The following is a 19282-nucleotide window of genomic DNA, read 5'->3' as shown; positions in this document are numbered from 1 at the left end:
GGCTCCTCCTGTAGCCTTGAGGGAACCACAGGAACATTCAGTAGCTGTTGGAGTTCTTCCTGTCAGGCTCGTGGTAGAACGGCTCTGAAGTATCTTGTACTTGTCTTATCTGGAACAATCTAACAGCCTAAACTGTTAACAGCAGTGTAAAGAAGCAAACACACAGGCATAGATTAGGACTCAAACTAGATTTATTTTAGAAAACAAATCAGCTTAGAGGCATTTGTTCACACGTGGCTGAATAGGAGGCTGTCCAATCAGATTTGAGGTCTTCACTCTGTAGGTTGTTGTTTGTTTGTTTGTTGTTGAGACTCTTGGACCTCCATCAGCTGACGTGGATGTTTGATGGTCTTCTTCTCTAGTGCCAGATGATTCATCCATGAATTCAGCAGCTACAGACTGAAATGAAGCTCATGCTGCCGTTATTGAATTCCTGTTCCAGATCAAATGTTCAGAGCTCACCTTGAATGCATGTCGTCTGCTGTCTGATAGTTTTTCTCATTGTAGTCTTCAATAAAGTCTTTTTCCTCATGTCAGGATGTGGTGAGACTCTTTCTCAGTCTCTGCAGACGTCCCTCATTGTGCATCTCCAGAGAAGAAACAGAAAAACTGGTCACTGCTTCAGCATCACAAACGCTCTCCAGCACTGAGAGTGTTTTAGGAAATTCATTCATTGTGTTGTGAACTTTGAAGGAGCAGAAACTTTACAGCTGCCAAAGATATGAGCTCCAATTCTGGATGTTTTAGGAAATCAAGTTCATCAAATGAACACTTGATTATTGCTGATAACTCTCATTAAATTACTGAAGAAATCCAACATAAAAACCTGTAAACTCTCAGGCAGCTTTTGTTAAAGTTTGTCTATAATTCTATCATCATGTTCTGGAACCAGGACTCTGCAGAAGTTACTTCAATCATATACTTGTGTGTTTCTAGTTAAGGCCTCAGGTTTGAACGTACAGCAGAGGATTAGAAAGGAGTGATTTTAATATTTAAATCAGTCCAGTAAATATTTGGTGTGAAAATTATTAAAATTCTGATTTAGATAGATTTGTGTCAAATAATATTGTAGCGTCTCACTGAAATATATCCAAATGAGTTCAGTGTATTTACATTTTATAGAATATTTAATTTCTTAATCTCAATACTGTAAGGTCTGACCCTAAATATTATAATAATGATGTCAATTTAAATAATATTTTAGTGCAGAGTCATAAACTTTAATCAGCTAAACTAGCATAATAAATATCACTGTACAATCTTAACCTGAACATTCATATTACTGAGGTAAATTTACATAAATCATGATATTCTAGAGTCTTAACTGGAATATTTCTAACATTAATCTTTTCGTATTGTGCTGATAAACAACAATAACGCAACTTTCAGATAATATTTGTTGTCTGTGATTGTGAGACTAAATTCCTCCACATTCTGGAACTGGACTGCATTTCCCAAAATGGAAACATGGACAGAATTTAACACTCATGTATCCATGGCAACGCTAACGTTTCTGCTTCTTACCAAAGTTCACAACACAAGTAAAGATTTTAATGTAAAACTTCAGGGATGACTGCTGACCATAAGTATTCTGATCAATACTTCATGATCGATATCAGGACAGATGTTACAACTCCAGCTGTTGCATTAGACTGCAGTTATTCACAGAGAAATTAAAATATCACAGTCCTCATAAAAACTAGATGGGACTTTTATTAAATAAAGTGTTGGTGAATAAACAGTGTAAAAAGTGCAAAGCAGCTCCATTAAATCAGGAGATGTGAGACTTCCACAGCATGGATCACCATCTGCTGTGTTGATTCATAGCTGAATGTCAGAATGAACTGAGATAGAAAAGCTGCTTTGAGCTGCAACATTACGGTCTGACAATCCAACACCATCACAGTTTTCATCTGGTTGTTTTGCTCCAACATGCTGTAAAGTTCAGTTTTTACCTGAATCAATACAGAGATTCTGTTTCCAACCAAGACTGGAATAAAAATTTGAATGTTATGAGGTTATTAATGCAACTAAATCCTTTCAGATGGAAGGATTTACTTCTAAGTTCTAATTCAAGTTTCAGTTGGAGCACATTGCATTCACAAAGAAAAACAGCGATACCTTCATAGCAACATTTAATAAACCTAAAGCTTCCCTGTTGGCTCATTGGTGGAGTTTGTTACTGAGCATCTGAACCTTAAATCCAGTGAGACGACCATCTTCAGTCGAGGCCAGTCAGAGAACTTCAAGACCTTCCATCAGCTGGACCAGATGTGGCATCATCTCCCTCTGAACATCTGGATGACAGGAGAAAAGACAGAAATCAAACACAGCTCACAGAAATACAATTTATTCACTTTCATCATTTTATAAAAGTAGCATGAACTTTATTAAAACTTGACAATATCAGTAATGAAAGTAAATGTTTTTATCTCGTGTTGAAGCTAAATTTAAAGTCAATTCTAATGACAGTTTATCCTGAGAGGAGTGAGAATGGAGCTTTTCTTTCCTTTTTAGAATATTCCTTCAAAATATTCTGTTTATTATTGGCTTTAGAAGCATTTTTCTTTACTTATTTTTAGATACCTCAGACTGATACACTTTACTGGTTTGCAGATAATTTCATGTACAATGACAATAAAGATCTTCTATTATAACATATTTTGCTAAAACAAGAACTGCAAACCTTCTCAACCATCTCTCAGGCTGCAAAATTCCAACTGCGACCAAGAATTATCTGATGTAGTTATTATTATAATCTTTACTGAACCAGCCCTGGAATTAATAAAAATCTGTATATGGATATGATTTTCTCTGATGGGACCACTATGGAAGCCGTGGTAACAATTAACTATCCTTTGAAGGGAAACATTAGGTCTTCTTCAGGTGGATAAAAAAATGCTCTCCCTTTAAAAAAAAAAAAAAAAAAAAAAACTGCATACAATAAAGTAAATCTCTTCTGCACTGCACACATACTACACTTTTGTATAACTCTGGATGTCAGAGTAAAGGCAGACAGATCCACCGATCAGCCACAACATTCTGACCACTAACAGCTGAAGAGAACAACATCCATCATCTTGTTCTAATGTAACGTTCTGCTGTGAAACCTTGAAATTCATGTGGATGTTTGACATATACCACCACCTAAACACTGCAGGACAAACAACCCCCTAGTCTCCATGGCAACAGCAGTCCTTGATGCCAGCTGCCACCCTCAGCAGGAAGAACTAAAACTGCTCAGGAGTGGTCCGAGGAACACGACAGAGCTAAGCTGTTCACCTGGGTTCCACACTCCCCACATCCAGATCTGATTGATCATCTGTGGGATGGTCCAGGATCAGCCTGGTCTAGGTAGGACCCACCCTGCAACCCACAGGATCCACAGAATCCACAGGACATCCCCAGAGGTTCTGATGAACCACTGGGTCAGAGGAGTTTTAGCAGCATAAAGGGACCAACACAGTATTAGTCAGGTGGTCAGAATGTTATAGTGTTATATTGTCATGCTGATTATATGATCAGTAAATGTTACCATCAATTATAACGTCCACATTGATCAGGAAAAAAAACAAAAAAAACTCTGTTCATTCAGAGACTGTGGGGTTAAACCTAAAAACACAGACCTCAACAGCAGTTTGTTTCAAAGCAGAACACCAGCTGGTTTTCACTAAAGAATTTTTCAAAGCAACAATTAAATGACAGTTTTGTTCTCATTAAGTTCAGAGTCAGCCAAAATAATGTACACACATCAGGAAAAGAAAAACTTTTATAAATATTTCATTTGTATAAGTACTTCTACACATATAGATACCTCTTTTTAAGTTTGATCAAATCATGATAACTCTGTGTCCTGTTGTACAGAAATGTCTGGAAGCCAGTGGCCACCACTTTGAGCACCTTTTGTAATTGTAGAGGCCAAAGATAACTTTTATTAATCTGGTGATGTCTGAATAAATTTGGTATTGAAATATTTATGCAAGTTTTTCTTTTCCTAAAGTGTGTAAACATTATTTTGGCTGACTCTGTATAATGGGTTTCTGACAGGTCACCAGGCAACACCTTTTTATAATAATGACAAACATACCTGCATTCTACAGGAGTGATTTTCCTCATGTGCAGGTAAAGATGTGTGAGGAGCTTAGAGATGACAGGAGCAGGAGTCATCCTCACTAATTCAGCTTCCACCTAGAAACAGAAAGACCACAAACAAACACACTGATATACTCTCAAACGTTCAACCTCACAGCCTCAAAATATCTGTTTAGGAAGTGTTGTGTTTCTAAATTCTGCTGAAAGCATTGACAGACATTCTCTTACAAGGTTGTGTAAAAAGCAGCCTGTCCTCTGAGCTACTGAGAAATCGTCTTGAACAAAGTTTCTATGTGTAAATCAGCTCAACTAAAACTAAAGCCTCAGTCAGAGATAACAGGTATCGCAAATTATAAAGAACTTTCTTTGTTAACTCAGACTTTCTGCTTCAACCTCACATAAAAAGGGACGTTTAACTCTTCAGGTGACTGAAAATGAACAGCTTGTGCAGTTCTAGATCCAAAAGTAGGATGTTTCAACTCATGTTTTCCCACAAATACATGCAGTAATAAATAAATACAATGGCTGGTTGTTAGTTTATTCACTATTAATGTCATTTTATATACTGGATTGAACTTGAGCAGTGGAAGAGAGAAGGAATTTAATGAAATTATGGAGATTCAGAGAGGCAATGTTAAGTTAAGCGCGGTTTAATTCAAACCAGCTGAATGCTAAACTTCAGTGCAGCTCAACGGGTTTGAGTTAACCTTAAAGTAAAATAACTGTTTTAAAAGCTAAAATACACAGCAGAGAAATACAGGTTGAGAAGTTAATTCTACTAATGACGGACAGCTGTGGCAGCAACTAACACAGGTGTTCAGCGGTAAGTTAGCCACCTGTGTTGATTAGCCCGCTAGCTAACTTAGCCACTTAGCTAGCTAACGCGTCCGGACCAACTGCTCAAACACGACAAAACACAACTCTTCACAAGTCGCTGACTTAACGTACAACAAAACAACGCTACTGGTTAGAAGTATTTATCTTCTTACCGTGTTTTACTCCAAAAACAAGATCAACAGCAGCCAGAGATGCTACCAGACATGCCAACCATACATACACATAGATACGCTAGCGCGCTGTCTTCTATATTATCTATGGTCTGACCAATCGCTGCTCTCTGGCTCCGCCCTCTGAGAATCTTGTTGTCGTTTGGCTCCACACTTGCTGATGACCACTTCCGGTCTCAGAAAATGAAAAAAACTGACCTTTTTTCGTTTCTGTCTCTTACTGATTTTATTTTTTGTTATTCTAAATATAAAATGAAAATCAAAGCATTTTAAAAATTTCGTACATCCCTTTTTGATCATGAAAAGGAAAAACGCCTTGTATTTCAATATTAATTTTTGTATTTTAAAACGAAAATCAAATAACCACTCGTTTTTTGTTTTTCAATACCCGTTTCAGAACGGAATATCCAATTGCCAGATAAATACACAGACCCAGTACTTTCCCTTTTCCCCCATTTTTATCATTCATTCATCTTTTCCCACTAAAAATAGATGCAATCCCATTTCTCTGTTGTGTAGATCATGATGGGAAAGTTAAAAGTGGGAGCATATTAAAAGCAGGCACGAGCAAAGATAAATCATCTAACTTCAATAATCAGGCTTCTGATGAATGTGTATGGCGCCTCCGGCACTATTCAATCAGGTTGTTGATTTAAATCGCATGAGAAGTTGAATTAGCTGCATCTGTACCAGTGAGCATGTGTGTGATATGAGTCAGATAGCTCAGCTGCTTCTATTCACAGACTATTGAGCATGATTATATGTCTGCGTGCATCACCTTTTCAGAAGCTACAGTCTAACTGCCTGTGCTGCGCTTCCTCAATGACTGTGCAGTGAATGTGTGTTTAAGACTTTTCTGCTGTCTCTTCTTTAATATCTGGTCCTGCGGTAACAGCCAGTACAGGATCTGGTTCCTAAAGAAAGGTGCTACTACTGGCCCACCAGGAGATAATTCTGTTGCCAGAAACAATGCTTAAATAGTTGAACAGTCTAGCAGTATTGGGTTAAAAGTGATAAAACTAACTTAACTAGAGAAATTAGATAAGCAATTGGAATCACATCAGCTTCAAATAAGCAGGCTAGTTGTTTAAATGTTGTGAATAATCAGAGGAAATACAGCGAACATAAAGATAAATGTAGCATATAAATGGCCTTTCCTGAGTTCTGAAAAAACTAACTTCTACTGTTATTCTATGCTCTTTAGTTTGAGTTGATCCTCAACCTAATCAGGTGTGGCTCTAAAGGACAATGGTCAGATAATGGGACCAGTACCCAGACATGCCTTTGACCAGTGACTATAAAATACCACCTTAAAATGCTGCTTTATACCTGTGGACACTTGGAAACATCATGTACATGTTGACTGCAATTTTAATTTTATATACAATAGAACTTTGCAAAAAAGACATTAAGAAATGTTTCTACCCTCAGTCATGGTTGTCCTGTTTCCATAGAGGTGCAGGAAACCACATTAGAGTGAAAAATGAGCCCAAAGGGAGCAAATAAAATGCTCAATGCCACAGATTACAAGAGAAAGACAAGAACATCCAGTTGGCAGACAGGATGCTGGCATGTCAGGTAAATCCACAGCCAGACATTTGATTGTGCACAACTCCGCTATCTGTTTCCAGTCAGCTACAGAGACAGCTGATTAGGTTGTTGGTGTCACAACCAGAGAATATCTGCATAAACTGAAAGGAAGAGCCTTATGGAAGCTGGTTAACCCATCCCTCAGAAGAACGGCACTGTAACTGACTCCAGTGGGTTACTACTCATGTTTGTTGGACTCTAGCAAGATGAAGGGCGGCGCTTTTTACAAATGACTGTTGTTTTTCAGCTGTATGGAGCATATAGATGTGATGTTTGGCGTCGTACAGCGGAATGCTATGCAGATGTCAATATAGCACAGATGTTATACAGAGTCCATGAGGCCATTGAAGCTGAGGAGTGACAGTAGACACAGAGATATACCATGGGAAAAGAACACATCTGCATTTCATTGACAGCAATCACAATTTCCCGACAATATGAAGAGGAAATCCTCTCACCCATCAGAAGGTTTAGAACTAGACATAGTACCACTAACTGGAGCCATAGTGGCTGCCCTCCTGAAATAATGCTTCAGGCCATACAATATTTGTGCAATCCAGCAGTGGAAAAACAGACAGTGCTTTAGTCTTGGCTCTGGTTATCAGTGGAATTCAGAGTCTGAGTCTTTTCTTACTCTTTGGCACAGAACTAGATGAAATTTCATGAAAGAACATGAAAAGAAGCTTGATAATTGTTAAGAGCCTATTCTTTGGTCAGATGGCGTTAAGATAAATTTGTTTGGCTCAGATTGGATCTGACATGTTTGGTGTAAACCTGACCATGGCTACCACAGTAAATGTATAGTCCTGACAGTGAAACACAGAGGTGGGAGTGTGATGATATGGTACTGCATGAGTACTGCATGACTGTCATATCCCAAGGTGTTGGGATATGACATTTATAGATGGCAGTATGAACGCCTAGTGTTACACCAAAACACTGTGTTGTAACATGGCTCCCAGTCTGCGCAAGTTTTTCAGAGAAGAAAGATTCCAGCATGATAACGCTTCATATTCACATGAGTTTCAAAAGAAGGAAAAGATAAAAAAAAATAAATAAATAAATAAAAAATTGACTTGTCCAAGCACGCTTTCTTACTTGAATCCAATTGAACACTTTGGGTTATTTTCAAGAGTAAGACAGAGCAACACGACCCCTTCAGCAGAGAGCAGCTGAAAAAAGAATCTTCCTCCATACTGAGGAGGATTGAGTCTCACATCAAAACTAAACTGGACATACCAAGAGATAAAAAAAAACAAAGGATTTGAATCTCAGTAATAAAAGGTGCTCTGCATTTTGTTGCATTGTGTTCCTATCTGTAGGTCCTGTATTTTTATTACAGTAAATCTAAACGGTTAGTCTTTAATGTTACATGAGAACAATTCCCCTACTGTTCAACTTGATACAATTATTGTGAGGTGATACAATTTTGAATCATTAGACATTTTAGTGATGTTGCACAGTGGGGTTCTCACTTTCCAGCCATATGAAAACTGCATATCATAAACTGGGGTGGAAATTAGCTTCAGAATTAACCTTATGGGTTGCATTCCCTGGTTAAAATGAAATTAAAATATGATTTAAAAGTTGAGTAAATCAGCCTAAATAGTTTTATGCAGAAATGTTTAAATTGAAATGCCCTCTGTGCAGTTAAGGAAAAGGTTAAGGGAAAAGTTAAGGGAAAACTTAAGTAGTTTTCCTTGACTTTTCATGAGTCTCTCTCTACAGTGTACCCTCGAGGTACAGCTGTGAGTCCATGAGAAGTATTTGTAATTTTTCAGAGAAGACTCTTGTAAGTTAGGAGAGGATAAACTGCTCTACAGTGGAAAATAGAACTCTTTTAATAGTTTTCTTCAGTTCAAAATGCCCTAATAAGTTTTTTTTTCCCCCAGAATTGTCTCTTTTATTGCTTGCTATTTTATAAGAAAAACAGACACAAGCTGGGTCAATATGCAAGGTGTTCATCCAGCATCCAAACTCTCCAGATCCCAATCCAATCCAATCATAGTCCATAGTCTTTGGAGAGCTGGTTACTGTTTTTCTGTTCGTGTCATTCCATGGGTCTCATGTTATAAATATTGCAAATGCATGAAGTTCGAGGTAACAATCTTAAAAGCCTCAACATGAAAGAGGACCATCACTTCTGCTGAATTGGGACTTAGAGTATATCCAAATCAGTGACATTTGCATAAGACTCTGTTAAGCTTGTCCACATTTGCATTTTCATGAAAGATGCTCACTGTACAATTTAATACATGGCTAACAGGATGCATAAGCCAGAATATGATTTGCTTACACAATGTCACACTTGAACAGTTACAGTTTTATGCTTCCACTTCAGTTTTTTAATACATTATAATGATTATCTTATTACGGTGCAGTGTTCTGGTGGAAAACATTGGGTTCATGCATTCATATGGATATTTACTTTGGCATGTATCACCCATCTAAACACTAGTGTAGATTATGTACATCCCCACATGGATACAGCTTCATGTACCAGGACCTTCCACACTTCAAAAACTCTTTGGGAACTACTCAAGGAAAACAACAAAGAGCCCAAACTATTGACCTGGCTTTAAAGCTTCCTAAAGACCAATCCAATAGAGCATCTGCTGGAGCAAGCCCAATCCATAGAGGCCGCACTCCACAAACTACAGAACCCAAACTGGCAACACATGCATTACCAGACACCAAAGGATACTACTAGAGAGCCGGATTCCATGTCCCAACAAGAGTCTTTTTTTGGCGGATCTACACAACATTAGCCAGGTGGTTTAATGCTGTGGCTGTTTGGTGTATACTTTAGGAATAAACTGACCATTAAAAGTCTCATTAAGTGTTGAAGCAGCCTCTAGACCTTTCTTATTTGTGAGATAACTTCTAAGAAAAAGACCCAAAGAAAAGGAACCTTTTAGAAGGAGATGCATCAGGTGGCTCTTGCTTTTAACAAAATCACTGATTAAGGCTCATTATTTTCACCCAGAATAAAATGACATCCATGCACACCAGCAAAAGAAGTGTGTTTGATTAACTGTCCCTTTTACCAATGCCAGCCTGTATAATCGACTGTGTTATATCATGATATAAAAGCACATTAATGAGTTCAGCTAACAGCATCACTAATAGTTTTCAGTTGTTGTTGTTTTTCTGGAGTGGTCACATCTCATATCTCACATCTTCATAGTTATATGAAGAACAGTCCATTTCAAATGAACTTTCAAAATAAGATTTATTTTTAAAGATTAGGATCTTTAAGTAAGCGGGATAATAAATAATACTAGTTTTTAACCTTTCCATCATAGCTTTATCTGAGTTTGTTTAATATGTGGCATGACACATAAAGCACAAAATCTGCAGAATAATCCATTTCAAGCTCCAGTGTTTTTTAGAGAGGACTGTAGAGTAAAATGTCATACTCACATTTATACTGCAGCTTGTTGCAGCTCTCAAATGGTCGGTGTCACGACAGCTTTAGGACTCAAAAATGAGGTCAGAAAATGCTAAGAAATTCAGCAATGTTGCCTTTATTCATCTTTCAGTGGAGTTGCTGTGAGCGTTTGGTACAGATTTGGGCAATATATAGTATAAACCTGCTTACTCTGAATACAAAATGTATGTCATAGTGTGAGGTTAAGAAAACAAAAGTGTCTTGCAGTAGATGTAAAACATTTTCATACAGTAGGAAGCAAAATGTGAAAAAATAGCTACAGCTGCATAACTGTCAGCATATTTCTAAAATTAAACTGGTGGAGTATAGATTCTGAAAAGTTTGCTTATTTTGCTGTGTCTGCATTCAAATTCTGTTATCGTTTGCATTTACTTGGCACATATAGACCTTTCTGTTGAGGGTGTAACATTTTGCATCTCTCTGGTTTATTCAATCTTAACTATTTTACATATTACAATGATCAGCACAGATGAAGCGTTTTTCCCTTCACCATTTCAAAGCTGACATTTAAACGTGTTGCGCATTTTGCACACACATGTTGTTCAGCTGAAAGTGTGAAAAACATCCAGAGATGAATGAAGGCCGAACTGAATGACAGAAGTACATTATTCAGTCATTATTACCAAAACTCTCCATGTTTCTATTTTATCCTTGAACCAACATGAAGTGAACATGCAGGGTCAAAGATGTTTTAAATAAGCCTTTTTATTGACACATGTAATCAACCAAATACACCTAATAGAAGTGGGAAATTACCATTTAGATCCAAAAAAACACAAAATACATAACATAAGCATGCCATAAAGGTGATGTGAAGAAGAATATCATTATGTACAGCAATGAAATGAAAACAGTAAAGGTGATTTTTAAGTGAACAGTAGCATATGTTTCAGTGTAAATAGACTTTCAGCAAAGAAACAACCACATTTGTTTAAAAAATATACACTCGAGTCATTTCAAATAAAGCAGGAAGATGATATTTACACCGGCATTGATTGTGACTGTGAAAAGATTGGCTATTGTATGAAACCCTCATCTCGTGAGGGTTGATGTTTTGCAAATTCACTGTGCTTGCAAGGACTTCTCTTTCTGCTCCATTTGTCTGTCAGGATGAAAGCTGACAAGATTTGTATTAAATCGGAAGTGAAGACGACACCCTGTATCATATCTGATTTCAGCCTTGACATGCAGCGATTTTCATCCAACTGAGCTGAAGAAAACACAGCTGGAGAAAATTCTTGCGCCTTTTCAGCACAGTAATTAACTTAGGTGTAGTTTTCTTGAGGAAAAATATTCCTCTGTATCACAGCTCCTGGTAAATCTGCCACAACGGTGGAGGTTTGAAGACGCGGCGTCCTGTGAGACATTGTGAGGACGCTTGACCCTTGACCTCCGTCCTTTCCTTGCCCTCTCCTCTGGGACAGGATGGTGTGGCAGAGGTAGGACAGGAATTTGTCATGCAGTGAGGCGTAGATAAAGGGGTTGTAGCAGGCAGAGCTCATGGCAAACAGGTGGCTGGATACCTGGATGACATTTATGTAGTTCTTCCCTATGATGGAGAAGTCTGTGTCCAGGTCACGGATCAGGTTCACCACCTGTGAAACAAAAGTTGTTATTCAAAGCTTTGATTCAAGGAACACTTAGTACTTTTTAGCAATCTGTTCAAATAAAGCAATAGCAAGACTTTTTTTTGCATAAATTTGGTTGGGAGTTAGAGGATTTTTACCATTTTTATGCCTTTACTCTAAGAATGAAGAGGATACTTATGTAAGCTTAGCATACAGACTGGGAACAGAGTGAAATGGGCAGCCTGACTCTAAAAATGAGTCTTTTTTTGCCGGGTTGATGATTTCTGCAGATTACTCAAGACCTGAATATAAATGTTCCCACACAGCTTGTCAGTTTTTCTACAGAGTAAATCAGAATGAATGCGTTAATAGTGAGATTTTGTTACCATTGGACAGTGCAGGGATAGCTGTTCCCCCTGTTTTTAGTCTTTATGCTAAGCCAGGCACTAATAATGCTGCCCACAGACATACAAATCATGTTTATCTCCTTTTCTAGTTAATTATAGTAAATCCTTTAATGTTGAACCATCTCATATCAAACTGTCAATCTCTTGTTTCATTGGTCTGCACCTGTAAGGGGAGCCAGGAGAAGGCAAAACAGACAACAGACACCAGCAGCAGGCAGAAGGTCTTCTTCCTCCGTCTGCTCCAGGTGGCTCGTGCAGATCTCAGCTCAGGACACGCCGTCAGACCCGACTTGGTTCTCTTCTTCAGTTGATGCGAAATAGCACAGTAGGAAATGGAGACAGCAGCCAGTGGGACAAAGTAGGAGAAGAAGAGGATGAAACAGGAGTAAATAAGGCGACCTCGCTCCTGGCCATCCCAGAACTCTTCACAAACAGCCATCTGCAGGCCTGTAGCCCTCAGGTCCAGATACACAGTGTGCGATGCTGTCGGTGTGGACAAAGCCAGAGAGGCCAGCCAAATCAGGAGCACCAGACCCCAGCAGAACTGGCAACCCACTCTCTTTCGGATGGGATAAGCCACGACAACATAGCGATCCACTGCGATGGCCATGAGGGATAGGACAGCTGCGTAGACAGCTGCAGACTGCATGACAGTGACAAAATGACACATGTAGGATCCAAATACCCATCCGCGCTTGTCAAAAGCATAGGACGCTGTCAGAGGGACGCAGAAGATGCACATTAACAGGTCGACGAGCGCCAGGTTGCTGATGAGAAAATTAGTAGTGTTGTGTCTTTTCTTGTTGTTCCAGATGAGAAACAGGAGGAGGAGGTTGCCGGAGCATGCAATCAGGACCACAGCGGAGTAGAGAGGAATGAAGAGGATTTTTAGATTGAAAAGGAGGTCGAGCCCAGAGAAGGAAGAGGCTGAGAAGATGGGGTGAGAGGAGTTGCAGCAGGAAGAGGAGAAGGAGGACGATTCAGACGAGGATAGAGATGAAGAAAAAGCCGGAGTAGAAGAGTTCACCGTGGATTGATTCACTGAATTCTCCCAGTCCATTGCTGCAGAAGCCAGAATGAATGACAAGCTGTTAATTATGAGACCATTCCAAAAAAACTAATTATTTTGCATGCATGCAAATAATAATATTTATCTGATTTAACATCCATCCATCCATTATCTTTAAACCGCTTAATCCTCATTAGAGCGTGGGGTGCTGGAGTCTATCCCAGCTGATTTAGACTGAAGAGGACACCCTGTACAGGTCACTAGTCTATCACAGGGCTACATATAGAGACAAACAATCACACTCACATTCACATCAACGGACAATTTAGAGTTACCAATTAACCTGAACATGTTTTTGGACTGTGGGAGTACCTGGAGAAAACCCACACATGCACAGGAAGAACATGCAAACTCCATGCAGAAAGATCCCGGGAATGAGAACCACGGATCTTCTAGCTGCAATGCAAAAGTGCTAAACACAAAGCCACTGTACAGCCCTGATTTAACATATCTACATAATTTAGTGAACAACATTTTGATTAAATCCAAAGTGGCATTAGCATAGCATATAAAAGCTGAAGAGACGATTCACATTTGAATGGGCTAATTAGTGGTCAACTTCAAAATTCTCAATCAATCTCATTACAAAGCTGAAGTAGGGCTTCTGTGTCGCCTTCAACAATACTATCACATCCACTTCTCACCTTTAATTTCCCCCTGCCCCTTCAAATCTTTTTTTCTTTTCATCTTTGCTGTATTCTGGTTATCAAAAACAACCAGAAACCATCTTTTGAGCTCTAATCCTCGACTCTAACAGATCCTGAGCATCTGTAAATGTAATCTCATCTGACGTCAACGATGCAGCTATTGTGGAGCATTAGGAAATATTCATCAACTGGCACTACACAATGACACACACACACAGATGTTATGCAGTGTGAAAATGTTTCTCAATGTGGATTTATTTCACACAGCAGAAAGGAAGACGTGGATGTTAATTAAAGCTCTGGTTTACATAATAACCCACGACACAAAGGCAGAGCATTTAAATGGCTTTTATATTTATATCTGCAAGGTTAAATGAAGATGCAATACGTAGTACCTGCACTCACATTTGGGCTGAATAGTGTCATTTTGGCATCATTCTCATTTTGTTGGTTTCATTGTTTTTGTTTTTAAAGTAGAAAATCTTACTATATCTGCAAAACTCATAAACACACAAACAAATCCTGTCCAATTAAACAAACTTGAAATAGCATCAAAATAAATGAGGCGGCTGTCTCGTTATATGTTCATCATGTTATAGAGCATGAATGAATGCTTCTTATTAACCTACTTAGACTGAGCAAGACCTCCTGAAAACAGCATTTTTCATCAATTTGTCTTACTAATTTTTCCCCAACGAGGAATTAAATCTAGATCTGTCATTAACTGATCCTCACGATTATGGTAAAACAATAAAAGTCTAATAATGACACATAACCCATTTTAAAACTTATTACAAAACCTTTTTTTCTCTTAAAAGGACAAAAATATTTAATGCAAGTTTCATAATTCTAGTGTATCAGTTTTCCAAAAGTACATAATAAAGGACAACGTACCTCTTAGCGCCATCAGACGTCAGTCAGATGTCAGATAAACGGTCCAGCTCCTGGTTGCGTCCTCCTCCTGCAGGGAGTCCAACTGTTGTGCTGCTCTTCTGTTCTCTGCAGCTCACTCTGCTTCACACTAAAGTGATTTGCTCTTTCTCTCATACACAGCATACAGCATGTGAGTGAATCATCTCCAGGAGAAAAAAGATGCCTTCTAAAATCATTATAATGCCGTATAATATTCCTCTTGGGAAGTGTAGTACATCTCCGTCAATAAATCAGAGATTTACAATGACCATGCCCTGTTTTATGGTATATTATCTTCCCACATTTATCTAGTGGGACTTATAATGTGTCTGGGCTTTTATATGGTCAATTTATAGTGATTCTGACACATTTCACTTTGATACTGTCACTCATATTACCCCAAACTTGTCCTGAAACATGACATGACTCGTAAAGCAAACTTTGATAATGAAATGGCATGAGAAGGAATTTAAAAAAAATCGTAATTAGTCTGTACCCCGCTAACCTTGAATCATTTTGAGAGCAGAATGTCACATTTCCAGCTGTGATGTTCTTCACAATGCCGTCACTTTCTAGGTAAACGCACTCAGACACCAGCATTATGGAAACAGAATACAAATTGAACTATTACCAGACAAAACATGATCTTTCTCCAGCAGTACACATATTAAATATTCATGAAACTAAATTGAAAATTGTGAGTCTTGGTGCTAGAGTCAACACAAAACCAGCATGACATCATGACAAATGAAGCCTACTGAGGGTAATCCAGGACAATTGCAAACATAATCAAGATGTCCATAAAGATTTAATTATCACTGTTGTATCGTGATTTCAACAATTATTTGGGGGAAATTTAGGTCGAGGCTATAAAGTGTAGGACTCTAGGTTGAAATATTGGTTAGTTTTCAAATGTCATTCTGATGACAGCTTGAGCACAAAATGTTCATGTATTTGACTTAAATTTAAATCAAGCCAAATTGTTCTTCCATGCATGAATGTGTTACTTCTTCAGTAACAAAGGATATTATTTATCACAATTGTTATTGACATGGCAATCACAATTACAGTATGTTTAACCCTCTGAGGTCTTGGCCCCTTTTCTCTATCACTGCTGCCTTGGATGTCTTAAAAACAGAAAAACTGGCACAGAAAGATAGAAGCAGGTAATTGAGTTTGTTGAGCACAGATGCTGGGAAATTTGAATATGAATGAGCAGGATGCGGTGATGTAACGTGAAGTATTATATTCGTAGCCCAAGGTCTGAAGTACAAATGTAAAAGAAGTAAAAAGTCTACATTACACAGAAAAACAAAACTAGTTTACGTTTTTATCACAACTGTCCATATGTGCTCTGTAAAACAAAATCTCATATAAAAGCAGTGCAAGAAACAATGGAATACTGTAATGTGCAAAAACTGTTCAAAAATGCTGAAAATGACAGCAAATATCTGTAAAATAATTACATCTTATAGCTGATTTAAGAACAGGAGAACAGTGTCATTTTACAGGAACACACCGTAAAAGAATAAATACGTATTTATCAAAGTACACATTTTTTGCATGGACATTATTTACAGTTTTGGCCTGTTTTTTTCACAGGTAGCACATATATTTATACTTTTTTCCTGCTTTTTTATTACATAGTATCTGGAATTTAACAAAACAGAGGACACGTGTAAATTGTTCCAAAAAGTGCAGGTAAAAACTGATTTTAAAAAAACTTTCACATCCATCATTCCTGCATTTTTTCAGTGGAGACACAAATCAAACAGAATTTGGTCTACATGCAGGACACCCAGCCTTTCCTTAAATGGCCTGCTTTTTTCCTTGGATTCATCTGGACACTAATGAGGACTATTGAGAGTCTGTTGTGGAGGAATCACCAAACTCCTGTGCTGTGAGTTCTGGCAGAAAGGTAGAGTTACTTGTAGTGAGCCAAACTGTTTGTTGCAGTAACCACATAGTAAATATAAAAGTAAATAAAGCTGCAAGCAGCGTTGGACGGGTCCTCGCATCCGAGCGGCCCGGCTGGCCCACGCATATCCACCAGGAGGCGCTGTAACTGAGAGAGTAAAGTTTCAGGCAGATTGGACCACGTACAGGCTACTTACACAGCACTTCCTGTTTCATGGCGAGAAATCCAAAATGGCTGCCAGGTGGTGCATAGATATGATTAGGGCCGGACTGATCATACATGTAAAATTTCAGGCAGATTGGAGCATGTACAGGCTGGTTACACAGCACTTCCTGTTTCATGGCGAGAAATCCAAAATGGCCGCCAAATGGTGCAAAGATGTGATTAGGGCCGGACTCTGATCATACATGTAAAATTTCAGGCAGATTGGAGCATGCACAGGCTGGTTACACAGCACTTCCTGTTTCATGGCGAGACATTCAAAATGGCCGCCAGGTGGCGCTCTTACTGTGAGTGTATATTGACCTATGGATGTGATTAGAGTCGGACCCTGATCACACATGTAAAGTTTGGGGCAGATTGATGCATGTCCAGGCTAGTTAGACAGCACTTCCTGTTTCATGGCGAGACATCCAAAATGGCCGAATTCTGGTGGTCACCATGGCCACACCCTCAGACTGTTGCAGAGCGTTTTGATAACATTTGATCACCCATGACTGGCGTACATCCTGACCAAGTTTGAGCTCTCTCAGCGTTACGCTGTTTGAGTTAATAATTTTTGAAAATGTCCAAAAATGACAAAATATGAATCATATTTCAAAATGGCCGCATTCCGTGGCTCGCCATTTCCACGCCCTCAGACTTTTGCGGAGCGTTTTGATAACTTTTGATCACCCATGACTGAAGTACATCCTGGCCAAATTTCAGCTCTGTCGGGGTTACGCTGTTTGAGTTTATAGATTTTGAAAAATGTCCAAAAATGACACAAAATTGTCCAAAATATGAGTCATAATTCAAAATGGCCGACTTCCTGTTGGATTATGGGTAATGATGCAAGAGGCTTTTTTGTGCGTCTTGATGAGTTACATATGTGTACCGAATTTCGTAGCTCTAGGTCAAACTCGGTCCGGGGGCTGAATTTTCTTAATTTTCTAGGGGGCGCTATTGAGCCATTTTGGCACGCACGCATGCCATTTCCCTAAAATATCAAATTTTTCGGCAGTCCTGATGTGTGTGGCGATTTTCATGCGTTTTCGTATATGTTTAGGGTGTCAAAAAGGCCGATTTTGACGCCTAAAAAGAAAGTATAATAATAACTAGAGAGGCGACACATTCACATAGAAAATCCACCAATTCCTTCTGTTTTTACAGTTTGTGACTCTGGTAAATGGTGTCATTTTTCAAAGCTGGTGGGTTTTGGGCTTCACAGATTGAACCTAAATGCTTTTCTTAAACAAACTGCTGAGCTGCTGCACAGTGAAATGTTTGAGTGGAGCTCAGGATGAAAGCATCAGAGCTGTTTTACATGTTTTTATGTTCAGCTAATATCATTTCCTCTGGACAATGTTTGTGGTGTTAGAAGTGGACGTTTGTAGGGAGTTTTCAGTTGTGATACTTTAATGCATAAATATTTGCAGTGGTGGTTTCACTGCAAGCATCTACTGATGTCACCAGTGAAGTAAATAAAAACAGCATTTGTTGAACTTTACGCCTCTCAGTGTCTGCAGTTAGTTTAGCTGAATCAATGCAAAGATATTTCTATTTTTCTACATGACAGGAATGTCAGTGAAATCCAAATGCTAAGAATAAACAAGTGATCTGCCTGGTCACAGATCCCACTTTAATCCAAAATAAAGACTTTGCAAGGAAATGAACTTGAAATATGAGCCACCAGTAAAAGTTGTGATCAGACAGAAGGGCCTGTATTTTATCTTTGGAGAAGTTTAACATGTAAGTTTGTGCAGCTGATCAGTGGTGAGGCCTGTGGATGACTGGAGATGTGTGTGGACACTTAGACGAAGCAGCAAATGTGTTGAAAATGAGTTGTCTTCTCAGAGTCTTGAAGATGTTTTGTCAGAGCTAAGAAAGAAGTAAGAGATCCTGCAGGTGATTGTTGAGTGGTGTTGAGGAATTTGAATGTAGAGGAATAGCAAAGAGATTTTGAAGATATTTAAGCCATAAGTTGTATTTTATTTGTTTGCTGTTCTCTCCCATTTGTAGTGAAGAGAAGTGATTTGACATGAAGAATGTGATTTGTGTGGCTTTGAAATTGTGTTAAAATGTAAAAATGAGTGATGAGGAGAAGAGTGTGACTTTTTAGTATTGTGTTTTTTAGCGTGTTCTTTAAAAGTTGTAGGTAGATTATGTTCTTTTTTGATTTTGTGGATTGTTTTTTTTTTCTTTCAGTGTTGATGTCACCGCCTTGATGAATAGAAGAAAAGCCTGTATTTGGGTATGTAGGACCGGTAGTCCAGAGGTAGTGATGGTGGTTTGGAACCTGGAGAGTGCAGGTTCAATCCCCCACTCTGCTCAAGCTTTTTTTTCACATTTGGGCAAAATTTGCCAAAAATCTTTTACGCTCTTTACGCTCTTTACGCTCTTTACGCTCTTTCAGGCAACTT

At 38.6% G+C, this 19282-nt stretch overlaps 1 protein-coding gene and 1 long non-coding RNA gene across 2 annotated transcripts; both read right to left on the bottom strand.

The window, feature by feature from the left end:
* Window positions 1-302: 302 nt before the first annotated feature.
* On the bottom strand, window positions 303-5152 carry LOC129348408 (uncharacterized). The gene is made up of 4 exons (XR_008600949.1): window positions 5082-5152; window positions 4088-4188; window positions 463-2297; window positions 303-399 (listed from the first exon to the last, which is right to left on the bottom strand). It is a non-coding gene; the product is annotated as an uncharacterized LOC129348408 (long non-coding RNA).
* Window positions 5153-10834: 5682 nt separating this feature from the next.
* On the bottom strand, window positions 10835-14817 carry LOC129348409 (prolactin-releasing peptide receptor-like). The gene is made up of 3 exons (XM_055008766.1): window positions 14726-14817; window positions 12279-13177; window positions 10835-11735 (listed from the first exon to the last, which is right to left on the bottom strand). The coding sequence occupies exons 1-3, from the start codon at window positions 14736-14738 to the stop codon at window positions 11406-11408; spliced, it is 1242 nt and encodes a 413-aa protein (XP_054864741.1). The 5' UTR covers window positions 14739-14817; the 3' UTR covers window positions 10835-11405.
* Window positions 14818-19282: the final 4465 nt, after the last annotated feature.

The sequence above is a fragment of the Amphiprion ocellaris genome, unplaced genomic scaffold (genome assembly GCF_022539595.1).
Source record: "Amphiprion ocellaris isolate individual 3 ecotype Okinawa unplaced genomic scaffold, ASM2253959v1 Aocel_unscaffolded164, whole genome shotgun sequence".
NCBI lineage: Eukaryota > Metazoa > Chordata > Actinopteri > Pomacentridae > Amphiprion > Amphiprion ocellaris.
This window is presented reverse-complemented; position numbering and strand designations above follow the sequence as displayed.

Bases quoted from the DNA above. Each gene is read 5' to 3' on its own strand.
- LOC129348409 (XM_055008766.1), bottom strand. The intron at 11,736-12,278 runs GTGCAGACCAAT...TTTGTTTCACAG, and splicing joins TCTCCTGGCTCCCCTTACAG to GTGGTGAACCTGATCCGTGA.